Source organism: Lepidochelys olivacea (assembly GCF_965140295.1).
Source record: "Lepidochelys olivacea isolate rLepOli2 genome assembly, chromosome: 16".
In the NCBI taxonomy this organism is placed as follows: domain Eukaryota; kingdom Metazoa; phylum Chordata; order Testudines; family Cheloniidae; genus Lepidochelys; species Lepidochelys olivacea.
Genome location: NC_140426.1, coordinates 21,695,746 through 21,713,382, shown reverse-complemented (window position 1 = coordinate 21,713,382; position 17,637 = coordinate 21,695,746). Strand labels below are relative to the sequence as shown.

The 17,637-nt window shown below is 46.6% G+C and overlaps 1 protein-coding gene across 2 annotated transcripts; it reads right to left on the bottom strand.

Moving 5' to 3' along the window:
- Positions 1–1,344: 1,344 nt before the first annotated feature.
- INPP5E (inositol polyphosphate-5-phosphatase E) lies at positions 1,345–15,732 on the bottom strand. Of its 2 annotated transcripts, none has more exons than XM_084650240.1 (11): positions 15,640–15,732; positions 12,010–13,087; positions 10,655–10,778; positions 9,673–9,770; positions 8,707–8,831; positions 7,628–7,747; positions 6,395–6,502; positions 6,105–6,266; positions 4,815–4,930; positions 3,400–3,536; positions 1,345–2,162 (listed from the first exon to the last, which is right to left on the bottom strand). In XM_084650240.1, exons 2-11 carry the CDS (start codon positions 12,855–12,857, stop codon positions 2,030–2,032), a joined length of 1,971 nt encoding a protein of 656 aa, XP_084506366.1. In that variant the 5' UTR covers positions 12,858–13,087; positions 15,640–15,732; the 3' UTR covers positions 1,345–2,029. The 2 variants fall into 2 exon arrangements, with proteins under 2 accessions (XP_084506366.1, XP_084506367.1); XM_084650241.1 differs by having other exon boundaries at positions 12,010–13,081; positions 15,640–15,707.
- Between the last annotated feature and the right edge of the window lie 1,905 nt (positions 15,733–17,637).

The window sequence follows — 17,637 nt, the reverse complement described above, 5'->3', positions numbered from 1 at the left end:
GGTCCCTTTTATAGCTTAGTACGGTTCCTACAGGAAATCTACTTCTCAGTAACAAGCTTAATTTTAGAAACCATGCCATTTGAGGTATGAGTAAATCTGTTCCTCATTTTATTTGTAAACAGAAATTGGGACAGAAAACACACTAACAGGTGCTTTAACACAAAAATGCTGAAAACTGAGAGAAAGTTGGACTTTTCTTTATAATTTAATTTCTAGGCTATGTTTGCAGTATGAAAATATCACTTAAACCAAAATCTGATGTGTTTTTCAAAGGGGATGGGGAGACACATTAAAGACTCAGTTCCATATGGTGCTCGGGTCAGTTGAGCAAAGCACTTAAGCATGTGCTCAACTTTAGGCATGAGAGTAGTCCCCCAGACTTCACCCTTGCTGAATCGGGGTTGGCATACTCAGCACCTTGCAGGATTGAGCCTTATGTTCCTTCCATAAAGCAGCCAGTTCTCATTTGCTCTCCTACACATTCAACAATTCTATCCTCAGATACCTCAATGAAAGTTTTGCTCAAGGAGGCATTGATACACAATTACTGAGAGCAACATTTTTGTTGAAAAGGTGATTAATTTATTACCAATGAAGGGTAGTACTTCTCATAGGTTTTCTTCTCAGAGTTTGGAATGATCACAATATTGTTCATGTTCTGAAATATATCTTTTCATCCAAAGGTTTATTGTGGAAGTAGGTGATTGCAAAATACTTAATTACAATGGAGCTTCCTCCAAATCATTTGCTTTGTATTTTCAGTAGTAATGTGGTTTAAAAAGTGCTAGCTTTAGCTAATGATTCAAGCAAGGTATGCCCATGAGAAGTTTTACTGTATTAACGGTCACGTACATTTTACCAGTGTAATACTTGACACTTAAGAGTGCCTTTACCTCCAGAAGAATCCACATTTTGCTGATTGGGAAACGCGGGGGACATAACTTCTCCAAACTGAGAATCAGAGAAAGAACAGAACTGAGTTATTCTGATTCCTGGTTCTTGCTCTGAATATCTCCCAAAGGTCAAAATGCATTTTTCTCCCACCCCAAAGTAGCTTTCTTTAGTGCAGTTTTTACTTCTACCATAAATCACTTTTTGCTGGATTTTTACACATTAACGCCACGGAGGCCACTGATTTCAGCTGCAGTGTCTCTTGCTGCTGCACGCTTGTAGCCGATTTCTCACTGAAGTAGAAACTGGATCTCCACTGCAGAGGATCCATAAATTATGATATGAACATTGGTTCAGAAAGTCTGACTTTATCTGAGGACATGTGCTCGTTTGAGAGATTAATATGCACCCTTAGCAACAACAGAAGTAGTAAAAATAAATACTAATTAAAAGGCCATCTCAAATGCACTTTGATTACTGTACATCCATACAGATCTTGCTGCAGAGGTCCACAACAGCAAAACTATTACGAGCAAGCATCAACCTGGGAGAGAGACTGCTCAGGTTCTCTAGTTGGTCCCCTTAGGTATTTTACAGAATACATTTGGCTACAGGTAAAGAAAGAAATAAACAACTGCCATCAATGCCCTCCTGAGATGGATACTTACAAAGCAAGTATCCGGAACAGACTGAATAAAACAGATGGAACCACAATTGTCTCCTTTTTGCAAAATGTCCTTGAGTAACCGCTCCAATCCAAGACCGCTCGTAATACAATGCACCCAATGGGGCATCTTGTCTTGGGTATGGCCAGAATCACCACCTAACTGCATCCTGTTGCTTGCAAAGGAAGTTTTGCTAAAAGTGACCTGACTGAATAAGCAGGGGCCTCTGTTCTGAATATTTACTCCCTTTCTCTTCAGCAATAAAGCACTCAAGTTCCTTGGATTAGCTCATGCAAATGAAACTTGAGAGCTGAAGTTTAAGACATTTAGCACAGGCCACAGCAACTGGTACTCAAACCGAGACCCCTTCCTCTTAAGCTGTACCTCTGCAGACATGGAATCAAGTCGTCTTTGCCTGGGTCTGAAATCCTCCTCCAGGGCACCATTTACAAGCTTGTTGCTGGGCTTTAAGGTCAGGAAACAGTACAGACTCTGCTGGATTTTTGGTCCTTTATCTCCTGCCGCTTCTGAAGTTCCCTTGTAATTCGTCTCTTTATTCCAATTAAATAAAGTTCTCTGTCAAACTGCCCTGCAGCGAGCGGGATGCTAAAATATAAAGAAAAGCTGTTAGATTTGTGCAATGTGCACAACTTATGTTGACTTAGAGCTCCATGATTAGTGAAGGACCCAACAGTAGCAAGAATGAACTTTTCCATTTTCTCTTGGACTAAGGCATCTGGTTGTTGCTCTAACATTAAGTGAAACTAAATGTTTCTCTACCGTCGCAGCAAGTTAGGCTTGTTTGGAGAGGCTAGATTGAATAGTAAAAAGGAAACACCCTCAATCTAAGCATGAAACTTCCAGTATTAATGGGAAACATACATGAGGAAGTGGCTGTCAGCACTGGACCCTTAAACATATGACTGTCAGTCAAATAGATAAAAGAAACAATAAATGTTTGGTTAACTATTAACTGGTCCTGCGAGTCTCGTTATCTAACTTCCAAGAAAAGTCACTCTGAAATGTGTACGACTCCACAGCTCATCCCCGTTGTTCCGCGCAGGCTAAGATGGAGTTTACTTATGCAGGATCGGAAAGCCTTCGTCTTCCTCCTGAGCCCATAAATTACTTCCCATCCTGTAGCCAGGGAGCAGAAGAATGGGAGCAATGCACCAAACCTGTTTGCCTTCATGGAATCAGCAACATCTCTGTATTTATCATGTTGACATGGTCACATTTCACCCACCCCAGAACAGAGCACCTATTGAGTTCTGGAGGTGGGCAGGCACAAACCCGCCCACATCTGAAACCGAGCAAACAGCAATTTTAACTGCACTGACTTCCCGAACACCCAGTCAGCACTGTTTTCTAATTTATAGATTCTTTAACATTTTTAATTACTTGGGCATGCAACTCACAAGGGAGACAACTAGCTCTACTGAAATGCAACCACTTCTAGGGAGGGGGAAAAGGAAGTTTTGGGCAAGGGGAAAAGGGCAGCCCCCCTATTTCCTCTATAAAGGGCAATGAGAACTGTCTCTCGGATGAGCATCCTTATGTGGTAAATGCACTAGACTCAAGTTATCTCCCTCAGAAGGACCAAGGGGACTGGCAGGAGGGATTCTGCTATTGCCAGGCTGGGTTAAATGCTCTTTATTGTTTTCGGCACTGGGTCCAAACGTTACACAGAAATCACCCAAATACACTGCAGTGAGTTACAGGGGATTCATTCCATCTCAGGAGCTCTTGTGACAACATAAGCCACAAATTCCTGACAGGAAACATGTCCTAGGAACTCACTGCAGCCTGATCACATGTGTAGATGCACAAACAGGTCACTGACTTGTCTCTGCCGGGCCTGACTTTCACCCGGAACAGCCCGTACACTGGCCTGTGGTCTGACGTTTTGACCACGGAACAGGAGGAGTACTTCACGGCATGGATGTCATCCTTGTGACGGCTCCTGTAGATCACTCGATCCTGGGAGGCCGAGAAAGAAAGAAGGAGGGAAACAGATGGTCACTCCCTTTTGCCTATCTGCTCTGGAGAGAAACACTTGTTCGCTAAAGACACAGGTTAATTTAAAACCGTCCACTTTTAAAAGTGCCTTGCAATCAAAGGAACTCAGAGTCCTGTGTAGGACTCATTCTCCCCTGCCCCAGCACCCTGGGAGGGAGGCAGCACACTGGAGCATGCATATCTGGCACTGCAAACCCAAGGATCTGCTTTGCATACAGCTCTACGTGTTGGTGAGAATTCCCTCTCAATGAGCTTCCATGCCCTACATGGCTGACCCTCTGGACTCGAAGAGGGATAGCTGTCCCTGCCGCATCTCACCTCCTATCTGGCAGGGGACTGGGGATCCTGGATCCATATATCTGAGGATCCACTGACCCTTCCCCTAGCTCACCCCCTATGTGCCACTCTGCTTGGGGTGATGTGGAAGTTTCCAGCATGCCTGTTTGATCAGGTAGACACACGGCGATGGGAAGGGCATCCCCATCAGTCACCCACAACAGGTGGATTTCCTCCCATAGAGAGCAACAGAACTGCTATCCAGCTGTGATGGGATGTTCACCCCACACTAGCCTGGAAAGTTGTAATGTGGCTCAGAGGGGTTAAATAGGCCCACGTGAGGGAGAGCTAGGCTTGACAAGCAAGCACTAAGAGAGACTGAAGAGCAGCTGGGCAGGAGCAGGCAGGGCTGGTATAAGGCCAGGAAGCCTGCAGTCATTCTCTGGGCTTACAGAGGGAAAGCAGGAGACCCAAGGGAGAGTAGAAGCCCTGGCCACGAAGGCAGGGTTTACCCAGAAGGGCTGTGGAGCGGAAGCCTTGTAGAGGTGGAGCAGGAAATGGCCCAGGGAAATAGCAGCAAGGTTTTGGATTGTGCAAACCGTGGTCACTGATTCGAGATTCCCTGACCTGGAACCCAGATTAGTGCATGGGCCCAGGTTCCCCGATTCTCCACTGGGGAAGTGATATAGTCTTGAACTGGAGGACTGCTGGGAATGATAGCCGGTCCACCAGTGAAATTCTAGTGACCTGGCCAGCAGGCCAAGCCATAAAGAGGAAGCACCGCAACCCCTGGAGTATGAGAGAGGCCACCCGAGCGGCAGGAAGGGCATCAGATCACGCAGAGCCATTTCCCAGATGCAGTCAGGAGGAGGAGCCCCAGCCATGAGTAGAGAACCTACAGTGGCCAAGAAGGATTGTTAGTCCATTCCCTCCCCAGAAGCATGTTTATAAGTAACCCTGTACCGTGTATGAAGGCGTCCTCTGCTTGGAAGTGGTGTCGTAGCTATCCTGCCCTATATCGAACTTATAGGAAGGACGGAAATGAATGGCAGCCTCCTGGAACCCTTTGAAAATAGCCCCTGCAGGGGAAGGGGAGACAGTATGAAGAACAAAGTGATTCTTCTCTAGTAACCAAGCATAACAGCATCTGGACGTTTACAACACACATTTTAAAAGCAGTTTACCAATCGGCTAGAAACTAAACCAGTAATGTACAGGGCTACAAAACCGGACCCAGACAGCATAACTGGGGGGTTAGCTAAAGTCTGTTCAAATTAAGGGTGAATCTCTAATAAGGGAACATTTAAAAGACTGGAGAACTAATACTTGGCATGTTTATGGTACCTTCCATTGAAACCCTCCGCATGCTTTGCAGATCAATCAGCTCTAAGCACCCCTGTGAGACAGATGGGAATTCTCTCCAGTTTACAGAGCAGTGAAGAGAGGCAAGGCACACCCCACCTAAGTGCAGGGGAGACTCCCCAACTCCAGGGCACTAGGACCCAGGTGGCGGAATTAACACGACACTTGCTGCCATCACATTGTTCACTTGTGTGTTCTGCCCTGCGTTTCTCTTGTCTGTTTAGACTGTAAGCTCTTCGGGGCAAGGACCGTCTTCTACCCTGTGTTCGTGCAGCAACCGGCACAATGGGACCTAGTCTTGGCTGGCCTGCAGGCACCACCATAATAGACGTGATTAATAATAATGGACTACCTTGGCAGGAGCATGTGGAATGTCAGGCAGAACCCAAGAATTCACATTCCTACTCCCCTACTTGGAAGTGTGATTAGATTTGAAAGCTATTGGCTTTCCCTTCCCAGAGACAACGCCCTCACTTATTTCACCAGCAGGAGAGTGAATTTGTGTGGGGGGGTGGAGGGTGAGAAAACCTGGATTTGTGCTGGAAATCACTTTAGATAAGCTATTACCAGCAGGACAGTGGGGTGGGAATAGGTATTGTTTCATATTCTCTGTGTATATATAAAGCCTGCTGCAGTTTCCACGATATGCATCTGAGGAAGTGAGCTGTAGCTCACGAAAGCTTATGCTCTAATAAATTGGTTAGTCTCTAAGGTGCCACAAGTCCTCCTTTTCTTTTTGCGAATACAGACTAACACGGCTGCTACTCTGAAACCTGTCACTTATTTCAGTGGCTATTCAAGAAGTAAGGAGCAGGCTGTAGACATTCACATGCTTGGAAATCTCCAGTCAGTGGGGACTAGCAGTAGAGGGGAAGGCAGCAAGTCCCTTACCATTATTCATTTCTTTAATGAGCTGGTCATACTGCAGTAGCTTGGACAGGTCTTTTTCCAGATGCTGGTTCAGGATTGAATCCACGCTCTCACGATCCTTGTTTAATCGGAAATTGAAGTCTCCAAACCAGAACACCTCGTCGAACCGAGTTGTGACGTCAGCTGCAAAGCCAAGTGAGACGGCCATCAGCCCGATTTCTGCTTTGGGGTGGAGCAGCAAGTTAAGCCACAAATCCTTCCACTAGCCACGCACACACACACACGGATTCTGTTCACATCAAGTTACTCACAAGGGCTGGATCGATAGGGATTTGTATCCGGGACATTCTTGGGAAGTGCAAGTGCTTGGATGGTTTTATTGTAGTCCAGTATCCTCTCATACACTTTACCATCCCCCGCTGAAAGAGAGATGCATAAACACTGCAAATTCATGTGGAAAGATGGAGATTTTGTGCAGAATATAAATACAATTGCCATGGATCATTATTATGTAGATTGTGGTAGAGTCCAAAATGTGCTGGGCACTTTCTAAACATGTAGGATGAGATGGTTCCTACCCTGAAGAGAGTACAAATTAAAAAGGCAGCGACAGGTGTGATAGGGAAAGGGGACATAACATACAGAGCATTTGGTGTGTTAGTAGAAGTTTGGTTTGTGAGTTCCCTTCCCTCATACTTCCCAACCCTGCAATCCCCAGCTTCAAATCCAGTGTCATTATGCACCACCACCCCTCCGCATGTAGGAGCAGTTAACTCTCAGGATCCATTAATGTAATGTACAAGGAGGTGACCTAATCGGTAGGAGTGATCTTCAGAAGAGATTTAAATGAGGAGAGGGGAGTCATTTTGTAGACCAGCCCTCATTCTTTATGGAGGGAGAGCGTGGAAGGAGACACAGATGTGGGAGAGCTGGACAAATGGCAATAAGCCTGGCGTCACTGGCAAAGTGGAGGAGATAGGGATGGGACAAAACTATGAGAGACAAAGGGAGATATATAAGGAGCAGCAGCCTCAAAAGCAAGGAGCCTGAACTTGATGCGACGGAGAAGAAAGGAGTCAGTGGAGGGATTCAAAGCAGGTGGGATGGAATGAGAGGCAAGAGGATTTTAGCAGCTGTTCTCTGTATGAACTGGAGGGGGCAGAGTGAGTGCTGGAAGACCAGAGAGGAGCTTACAGTAATAAAGCCAGAAGAGGAGGATTTAACTGTGTGGTTAGAGCGAAAGGCTCAGATCTCAGAAACGCAGCGAAGGCAGAAGCAGTAGTTCAGATATGCCAACAAGGAGTTCATTCTACACTTGGTTTGCTCACAGCTTAAATGGTGGGGTGTGCTATGGCAAAGAGGAGATTAAAATAAGGAATTCATACACTTTACCACTGCCAAGAGCAAAACACAGTAGCTCCATGTCGGAGTCAGCCTTAGAGCAGTAAGTAATACAGCAAATGGGCACAAGTATCTTGTAAGCCAGGTGAAGCAATTTCCGCCCCCCAAACAGGACATTTGTGTTAAGTATGTAACTGACTCACATGTGAAATGGGACGTGACGAAGAGGAAGGAAGTCCCAAAGAACGTGAAGCAGATTCCCAGGGCTCCCTTCGTTTTGATCTGAGACACAATGCGAGTGGTCACAGTGGCATATTCCACCTCTGCAGGGAGAAGGAAAGAGAAGCTGCTGCTGTTACAGGAAGCCCATTGAAACTGCATTGTGGGGAGGAAAGAGGGTGGGGAAGGGAGGAGGGGGCAGTCATTTAATCAGGCTGCTGCGTTGTTGATAGGGCTCCGAGGATCCCAGCTCACTTTACAAACTGTACATGCATCATTGCAGTACGCCCGCCCTCCGGCCAGGCCCCAGCCAGGCAGTTAGCAGGAACACATACCACCACTGGCTCAGGACGTAGGGAAAACACCTAGCAAGTGCCACAGGTTTGTGAAGGTCCATGTGGCACAGACAAGACCTCTGCTGTCAAGGTGGCATCTGCGAGACACCCACTTTAGATAAGCTATTACCAGCAGGACAGTGGGGTGGGAGGAGGTATTGTTTCATATTCTCTGTGTATATATAAAGCCTGCTGCAGTTTCCACGATATGCATCTGAGGAAGTGAGCTGTAGCTCACGAAAGCTTATGCTCTAATAAATTGGTTAGTCTCTAAGGTGCCACAAGTCCTCCTTTTCTTTTTGCAAATGTCACTCAGCTTCTCTATCTGGGAATCTAGCCTTCACAGAAGGAGGAACGATGCACCCACCCTGGTGGCAGATGAACCTCGAACTGAAGGGAGTCCAGAGGCTTCAAACATGAGGTTTAGTCCTAAAAGCCATCCCCTCCGGCTTGTGGTTCATAATAAATACATAGGTTACTCTGCTCCCAAGAGGTGCTTAGCGCTCACAACCCCCATGGAGCTCTCAAAAAGCCTGGTCCTATTTGGCATGGCAGGCTACTGATCAGAGTTTGGGCATCACAAACACTTTCAGCAGGTAAGGAGAATTTACACCTTTGACTGATGCCACTCTGAGGTTTCCACCCACCATTACAAGCCTCCCTGTCCCACACAGCGACAGCGCAATTTTTCCCTCTCTGTAATCTCCAGCGCTTAATTAACAACGTACCTGAGCAGAACCAGATGAGGTCTCTTCTTATGAACACTGACATGTAGAGAACTCCGTGTGCAGCTGAGTACAGCATGACGTAATGGGGCCCCAGCGTCTCCTGCAGACGGATCTCCCACTCTCTTCTATGGGAGACAACAAAAGCACCATGGCTACATCACAACTACAGGACAACATGGAGGGGAAGAGTTATCAGTCTCTGGGCAGTAGGAGAGAGAGATGTAGCCCTTGGGAGGTGCCACAATGATGCCCACTGGTGATGAGAGGAAGGTGATGGTGATGAGGAAGACAATGGAATGAGCAGGCAGCGTGGGGAGCCAGCAGTGTGAGGGTGCAGCAACTGCTACCATATTAGGGTTTTCACGGCAAACCTCCTCTACCAAAACAATGGTGCACTGGGCTGATCTGAAGACAAACAGCTTTTTAAATTGAGGACGTATAAAACCTATAGGCAAACACAGTAAGCACCTTGTTGGTTGCATGCAGCAACTTTACTCTGACATAGTTTTATATATATCAATAGATCACAGGAACTGCCAGAGGGCATTCTGAAATTCTTGGAAGGATGCTAAGAATGAATGCACATCCACAGCATCTTTCAGCCAGCCTGATGCCTAACTGTACCCTGGGGAGCGACCCTGCTTAAGGTCACACAAGTCAGCAGCAGAGCTGAAGGTTCCCACTGAAATCAAGAGTTTTGCTACTGCTTTCAGTGAGAGGAGTACCGAGCCCAAACTTTGGGTGATGATAGGTGGTTAGGACTATTATGAGGTTAAATAAAGACACCCTCTAGAACTCGTTTTCTCCTTATACTGAGGAGTTCACAGATTTATGAAATATAAATAAAGCACAAGGGGAATTCTATTCTGTTTTTTGGTGTATTGAAAACTAATTTAAAAAGAAGAAAAAAACCTGCAGTGATTAGCAAGTGACAAGGGTGGCTCTGCATTACACTGTTTCTGCTACCTGTCTGGACAGCCTTCTTGAACGCCAACAACATACATGTCCTGGGCATAGTCAGGATCCGATGGGAACAAGAAGTCATCCAGATTCTCTGGAAGTTCCTACAAAAAAAGGAAGAGATGCACAGCGTCCGTTATGCTAGCATTTGGAAAAGGAGGGGAGGGAAAATCCAGAAAGACTTCAAGTTGAATGAGTTAATAAATCACTTACAACCACTGCTAATATTTTGTACTTACATAGCATTTTAGATCTGAGACACTCAACATTAATCAAGTCTAATAACCTCCCTGCCCCATAGCTAAGCATCATGGTACCCATGCTGTAGATATGGAAATTGAGAAACAGAGGGGTGAAGAGTTTTGGTCAAGGTCACACAATGAATGCCGTGGCCTAGTGTGTATTTTTAACTCCTCTCGGATATTTATTTAAGAAGAGTTTAGAGGCTATATACAGACCTCTTTAAAGTCCTGAACCTGCATCCCCCGTTGAACTCACCTAGTGAGCCTCAAACTCTCTGGCTCTGTCCCTAAGTCACTTGGCTGCAGCAATCTCAGGTTTCTCTGCTGTGCAGAGATGTAGTTACAATTATGTTCCCCTTCAGAGACATTCTCTCCATAAGCAGTTGTGCATCACACAGATTAATAGGGCCCCAATCCTAATTGAGGCCCTAGGGAGCACTCACAATACTAATAAAAAAGCAGCAGCTCCCACCTTCCTGCTCGCTATATATCAAATACTACAGGTCACAGAATTTCACCATTACAACAATCACATCTGCTCAACTGAGCATGTGCAAGAGGATCCAAGGACACAGGAGGAAGGCTGAGCTGCCATAGAGACTAAGCTACTCAGGCAGAAGAAGATCAACATCATAAATATATTGAAAGTGACAATTTCGCAAGAAGCAGTGGTGCTAGTCCGTTTAACAAACACAGGGGGAAATATGCATCGCCAAGAGCCAAATTCAGGAGATTCATGTACCCACCTTCCGGCCTTGCATATTCCAGGTGGCCACAAATATTCCAATGCTCCGATCAGGGAAATATCTGCTCAGTTCTTCTGCTCCCAGCAATGCACCACTAGCTAGAAGACTGCCTTCCAAATAGCTTCTGTGAAACAAGGAGAGGGAAAAGAATTTTTAAAAACTCCATATTATTAAAAAGGCATATAAGCAAATGTTCTGGTTGCTGGAATCCTAATTTGCATCACTCAAGAATAGACCCAAATCTTAACAATATTTAACATTGTATAGTACTTTGTGTATTAAAAGTTCCTTTAAAAAACGAGCTAATATTCACAGCCCTCAGAAATGCAGCATTAAATATTGAGTTGCTTCCAGGGAGAGAAGACGTGACACCGAAAGAGGAATCTGGCCAGAACACCAGGGTCCATACACTCTCTTGTGAAAAGTGCCACAAGGTTTTTTAACACCCACAAGTGGTCAGGGTTGTTTGATATCTTAGTCAAGAGACAACAATTCTAGCAGCACAGTTCTACTCACTCTCCTATAACACATGGGCACCCGTCAGTAACGGCTCAGCAGGAATAATGAAATGTACTGAATCACTAATACTACTTCCTGCAGCACCAGGTGCTCCTTGGGGGTTTTCATATCCACTGAAGTGAAGTACTGAGCTGGCCCAAGCCTGCTTTAGCTTGGCAAATCTGATGAGATCATCGTCGCCTGAGGGGGCACAAGGCCATAAGCATGAGACACTAAAGATATGAAGCACACAGAACAAAGCAGAGTAGCTTGGAGTTCTCAGAGGTCTTCTTATGGAGGAACAGAACACTCAGCATCCTGTTTCACAGCACGCAAGCTTCCTGACTATACACTAAACCAGAAAGGACATTTTTAAACAGCCAAGTTGTATTAACACTCTTTTCAGTTACAACATCCCATTTGCCATTTAGAGAGCTCTCTGAGCACTGCCAAAGCTGCTTGCAATTCTCTCAAGCAATCCCCAGTCAGCCTCTGACCAATGCTCAGGTTGGTGTCAGGAAGCTCTATGATTCTAAGCCTTGATTAATACAGCCAGCGACTGCACTTTCTACATGTTATGCTTGTGCTCTCAAAATATTCCCCGCATTTCCTGGACACACATTGATCCAGCCCCAGTGTTTCTTCCTAGCATGCTGCTCTTCTGAGGAGCTTTGCCATAAAGCAGCCATTCAAAAACTTGCCCCTCCCATGACAGTAAATATAAGGGAACAAACAACTAATGATAATTTGCTCACTGGTCAAGTTACTTATTCCAGACAAACAGAATTCTGCAAGGCAATGGGCCATCTAGTAACAAATACTGTATTCTCTCTGCTGTGAAAAGAAGGAGAATATACCTGTTTCGAACATCCTTGGCACGAAGAGGGGTGAGCAGGCTGAACGTAGACTTCATGGAGTCTGTGGAACAGCTATCGCAGACCATCCCACGGTTGTGAAGCCCGGTGTCACTCAGGCTGCTGCTCAACCTTTCAAACCTGCTCTGAGAATAATGTTGGTAATCCATATAATCTGAGTCGATCCTATTAGCTGTCCTCAGCACGTGAGAGGCCACGCTGAGTTCCAGGGGGGGCAGTGGTCGAGGGGGTGTTATTTTGGACAGCCGGGGTTTGCTGCCTGAAGATTCTTTCCCCTGCATAAGCCCCACAGAGGCACTGGGAACCTCAGAGACCTGTTTCTCGGAATCTGAAATGCTACCCTTGTTCTTCCCATAAGGGCTCGCTTCCGAGGCATCCTGCAAGTTGTGCAAAGAACCCTGTTCGCCATTGAGTACCACTCTGCTCCTGGTGGGATGACTCAGGGACGACTCCTGGAGAGAGCCATTGGAGGAGCTTGTCTCATTGGGATCGATCAGATTTTCCAGACTCATTCTAAACACTCTCCTCCTCCTCCAGCTTTTCTCATCAAGAGATGATGCTCGCGCTAGCCTGGGTTTCCTGGGAGGCTTTGGAGTGACAGATTTAATCTTCATATTGGGTTTGATTTCATCAGGGGGAAATCTTAAGGTGTCATTTAAAAAGGATTCTATGTCTGGATGGTCCTCAAGTGCAAGCACCCTGCTGTCACCAGCCTCCTTCCTCATAGCTCCACCAGTCTTCTTCACTTGCTGGTCCTGTAGTACTCTGCCCGCTGTGTTCGAAGTAATACATGCCACTGCATGCTGGGAAAATCCATTTGGAGGGTTCATTCTCCTCCTATGTACCAGCTATGGACCCCTCTCCATAGAGTCAGTCCCTCAAAGAGTCATCTTCCTTTACTGTATAGTTTTGGCTCGCAGCGTGGTAAGTTCAGGAGTTTGAACCGAAACACAGAGATCGGGAATGTGAATACACATGAGTCTTTTGCCAGGAATACAGGAAATTTATGTGAGTAGCAAGATGCATGGCTGGAAAAGCCTTAGAGGTAAGAAACCTGCAACTGCCCAAAAGAAACAGAACTGTAACAACCTGCTGAGCCGTATACTATAAACACAATAAAATCATGCTCTTGCATAGCCCCTTCCATCAGAGGATCTCAAAGCATTTTGCAAACCTTAACAAGCCCCCTGTAAAAAAGATTAGTGTTATTTCCATTTTACAGAAGGAGAAATTTAGGCCCAGAAGAGTGAAGTGACTTCCCAAGGGCTGTATGTGACACTGGAAGTAAATTCCCACCGTGCGTTTTATAAGGCAGGATGTTTGTTCACTTTAGCAGAGCAGGAAATGAAAATTAAAATCACATACAAGTTACCACCTTAATGTTTTAGGCTTTCAGATGGTCACTCTGTGTGCTGATTCCATAATACAGGTAGGTAAAACATTCAGCATCAGAAATCAGTAAGTTTTCAATGATCTTAGGTTCTGTAATGATCCCATATCACCATAATCAATTAAGGTAGACCTGTGGCTGCAAAACACATAGGCCACTACCACTTGAGTTGAAGAAGACTCTCCCTTAGCTGCAGCAGCATTAGGCGTTTATATGTGCCCCTCTATGGGACACAATCTTGGGATCCACAAAACAACTTCTTACCATAAAGGCAAGGTGCTTGTCCAGATAGCTACAAGCAAATTGCAGTACTACACTGCATTGCTCAACAGTCTCACCTGACAGGGGTGAAATGCAAATCTTATCAGAGTTATCCTGTTAAATATCAATCAAGCCTGAATGTTACCTTAATCTTCTCAACACGTATTGGGTCAACACGTGTATGTTCTCCAGTGGCTGGGAGTCTGGAATGATATTCTATTCCTGGATTCACCACTGATTATTTATTATTAATATGGCACCAAACATTTACTAGGAGCTTTATGACCTTTTAACCTCTCGGAGGAAATTTACTCACCTGTAAAATGGGCATACTACTATTTACCTGCCTCAGAGGAGCCTTATGAAATGTAGGCCTCACCTGCACACAAGCTTGCATAAGTTGTTGAACTGGTGCAAACCGCTCTTATTTTGGCTTAAGCGTGGCTTACTTCATTTTACGGTTCCTAACCAATTTAGAGCTAAACCAAAATAATCTAAAACCCTTTGAGACTCGGGTTCAAATCACCATACCACAGATTATTTTCTAAGGTACTTGTAAGAGAAGTTCTGCTGGTAATGCAAATAATAAAGTTTTAGTAAAGCTACTATGGTGACTGGAGTAGCATAAGAGTCTGGAGAGAATAAAGGCAGGGTTTCTTTATTGGCTAAAGAAAAGGACTCCAGACTGGGCCTTAATTCCTGTTCAACCGTAACATTATGCTACCCCACAAAAGGGTGGGTCACTCCTGGGGAAACTATTTTTATCCAAAGGGGCTGGGATTTTTCAGTGACCTGATGGACAGAGAGTCTAAACAGCATGGTTAGGAAAGGCCACCCCCCTAGCTCCCCTTTTCTGGGACAGGGACCCCCATAGCTAGGGCTGATGGTGCCCGAGCTTTGTGTTAGTGATAAAAACACTTATTTCACTCCAGGTGTGTGTGCATATGGGGACTGGGACACAGATATTGTGTGTGTCTCTATATATTGGGGGGGGCAAGATAGAGATGGGGGGCACAGAGACTGTGTCTATCGATATAGCAGTGAGACACACCAGTGTGTTTGTGTGTGGTGGGGGGGAGAACACAGGCAGTGTGTGTATGGGTGGGACTCACACTGTGTGTGTATGTAGGGGGGGCACACACAGTGTGTGGGGGACACAGAGATTGTGTCTGTCGATGTGGCAGTGAGACACACCAGTGTGTGGGACTCACACTCTGTGTGTGTGTGTGTCTGTGTAGGGGGGGCACACAGAGATTGTGTCTGTCGATGTGGCAGTGAGACACACCAGTGTGTGGGACTCACACTCTGTGTGTGTGTGTGTCTGTGTAGGGGGGGCACACAGAGATTGTGTCTGTCGATGTGGCAGTGAGACACACCAGTGTGTGGGACTCACACTGTGTGTGTGTGTGTCTGTGTAGGGGGGGCACACAGAGATTGTGTCTGTCGATGTGGCAGTGAGACACACCAGTGTGTGGGACTCACACTCTGTGTGTGTGTGTCTGTGTAGGGGGGGCACGCAGAGATTGTGTCTGTCGATGTGGCAGTGAGACACACCAGTGTGTGGGACTCACACTCTGTGTGTGTGTGTGTCTGTGTAGGGGGGGCACGCAGAGATTGTGTCTGTCGATGTGGCAGTGAGACACACCAGTGTGTGGGACTCACACTCTGTGTGTGTGTGTGTCTGTGTAGGGGGGGCACGCAGAGATTGTGTCTGTCGATGTGGCAGTGAGACACACTTGTGTGTGTGGGGGGGGGAAGAGACACACAGCGGGGGGGGGGGCAGTGCCCGCGGGGTGTGATCAGACACTGAAGTGCCGGGGGGGGGAGCGGGCTGGGGACCCCGTGTCTAGACCAACAGGGGCGGGGGGGGCGCTCAGTCACCCTACGGGCAGGGGGGCGAGTCAGAGGCCGAGCGACCCGGGGGGGACGGGGCCCGCGGGAGGATCCGGCGCCGCCCTCACCTCCAGTCCAGCGAGCAGCCCGCGGCCCGGCCTTAGCAACCGGCGCGCTCGGCAGCCGCGGGCCGGGGCCGCCCCTGACAACGAGCCGCCGCGGCTCGGAGGGCCGGAGCCCGCCGCGAGCGCGCCCTGCCGCCCGGAGGGGGGACCGGCGCCCTCAGCCCCGGCGGCCCGGCCCCGGCGCAGCGCCGCGGGGGCGTGGAGGCAGCGGACCCGCCCAGCCGCCTGCCCTCGCTTCGCCGCGAGCAGCGGCTCAGCCGCTCCCGGCCACGGTGCCCCTCGCAGGGGTCTGATCTGGCTTGGGTACCCCACCCTTCACCGCACTTCAGGGCTGCTTGCTTACAAAATCAGACCGAAAAATACAAGGGGCACAGCACCCTGCCTGCGAGAGAGAGAGAGAGAGAGAGAGAAAACAAACAATTTACCATCTAAATACCCCAAGGGATCCACTGGAATAGCACTGTTGTGCTCACGTTTCCCTGTAGAGCGTATATACAAGTCACTGTCTCTATGCAATTTTCGTTTGTACCAACTCGGCGGGTGCTTTCGATGGAGCCTGTTGTAAAACTAGCCAAATATCTAGATGAATTGGCATCCGATGAAGTGAGCTGTAGCTCACGAAAGCTCACGCTCAAATAAATGGGTTCGTCTCCAAGGTGCCCCAAGGCCTCCTTTTCTTTTTGCGAAAACAGAGTAACAGGGCTGCCACTCTGAAACCTGTACCCCCAGAAGTACTCAGACCCCTTGTTGAGAACCAGGGGCCTCCCATTTCAGCCTTTCAACAATTTAGCAAGATGCAACAAGGGATTAAACATGATATACTAGGAGCCGCTATTCCTAGGAGATAGGATACAGAATTTAGAAGGGATGTTTCAGGGTATTAGACAACTGAAAGAGTTTAGGAAGTAACATTGTCGTCTATAGGCAGAGACTATCCCACAACTGTCCATTACATGGTATCCTACAGGTGCCTCGAACACTGTCAGTTCTGGCTGCACTACAGTGGAGCACTGGCTGAAGTAGGTATGGCAATTCTTATGTTTAACACCCATTCCTTTTTCATTTTTTACCCCTTAAACTGATTATACAAGTAGATTCTCACTAGAGTTAGCCAGAAACCCAGGTCGTTTGCAGTATTCTTTCCACCATACACTACAAAACTTGAGCAAGAATAAATGGAAACTTTTTCTGTCTCACCTCTGCAGCTCGGGAAAGGAAATGTTTTTTAAAAATATACATGGTAGAGCAAATTACTAGGATTTTTGAAAAACTAGCACATGAAGTCTGAACCGATCTGCAATATCAGTAGGCGGCCCTATGGGAAATCATGAAGGATCACAGGAGACACCGTCTCACCCATTGCACCTGAGAGATGGAAGGGGAGAACTCAGTGCTTAATTTGTGCCAGTGCTTGGCAAGGCCGAGCCCTGGCTCCTCCAGGCTTGGCAATTCATAGCTTTGGCGTTCCTGCATCAGTTATCAATGTAAAAAAAATCGCTTGAGCCACAGCACCTCTTTCATTGCATATTAAGCACTGGGAGGACTTTCATATAAAATTTGATTTGAACATGGAAGTGTCAGCTAAAGAAAGGTGCCTAGAACTAAGGATGAGGCATTTCTTGCTTCTCAGACTTAGAAATTGATTGGAGGTTAGATACATGCTACTAAATACTTACTTTAAAAAAAAAAAAAAAAGGAAAAAACCTCATTGACTTGGGCCCATAAAGTAGGGATGCAACAGGTTTTAACTGTGCCTGTTCTAAGCAAGCACCTCCTACTTCAAGCCGTCTGTAAGTGGACAGAAACTAATGCAGCTTTTATCATGGAATCTTCCAAAAAAAAATTTCAGTGAATAGGCCCATCATAAATAGGATCAGTGCTTGTCATCCAAACTCACCACTATATACAAACTAGCATCAAAATGCAGCTGCATTCCAGGTGGAGGGAAAAATTTATCCAAGGTCCCAGAACTTTTGAAAACTACCATAAAACCTTTAGTAT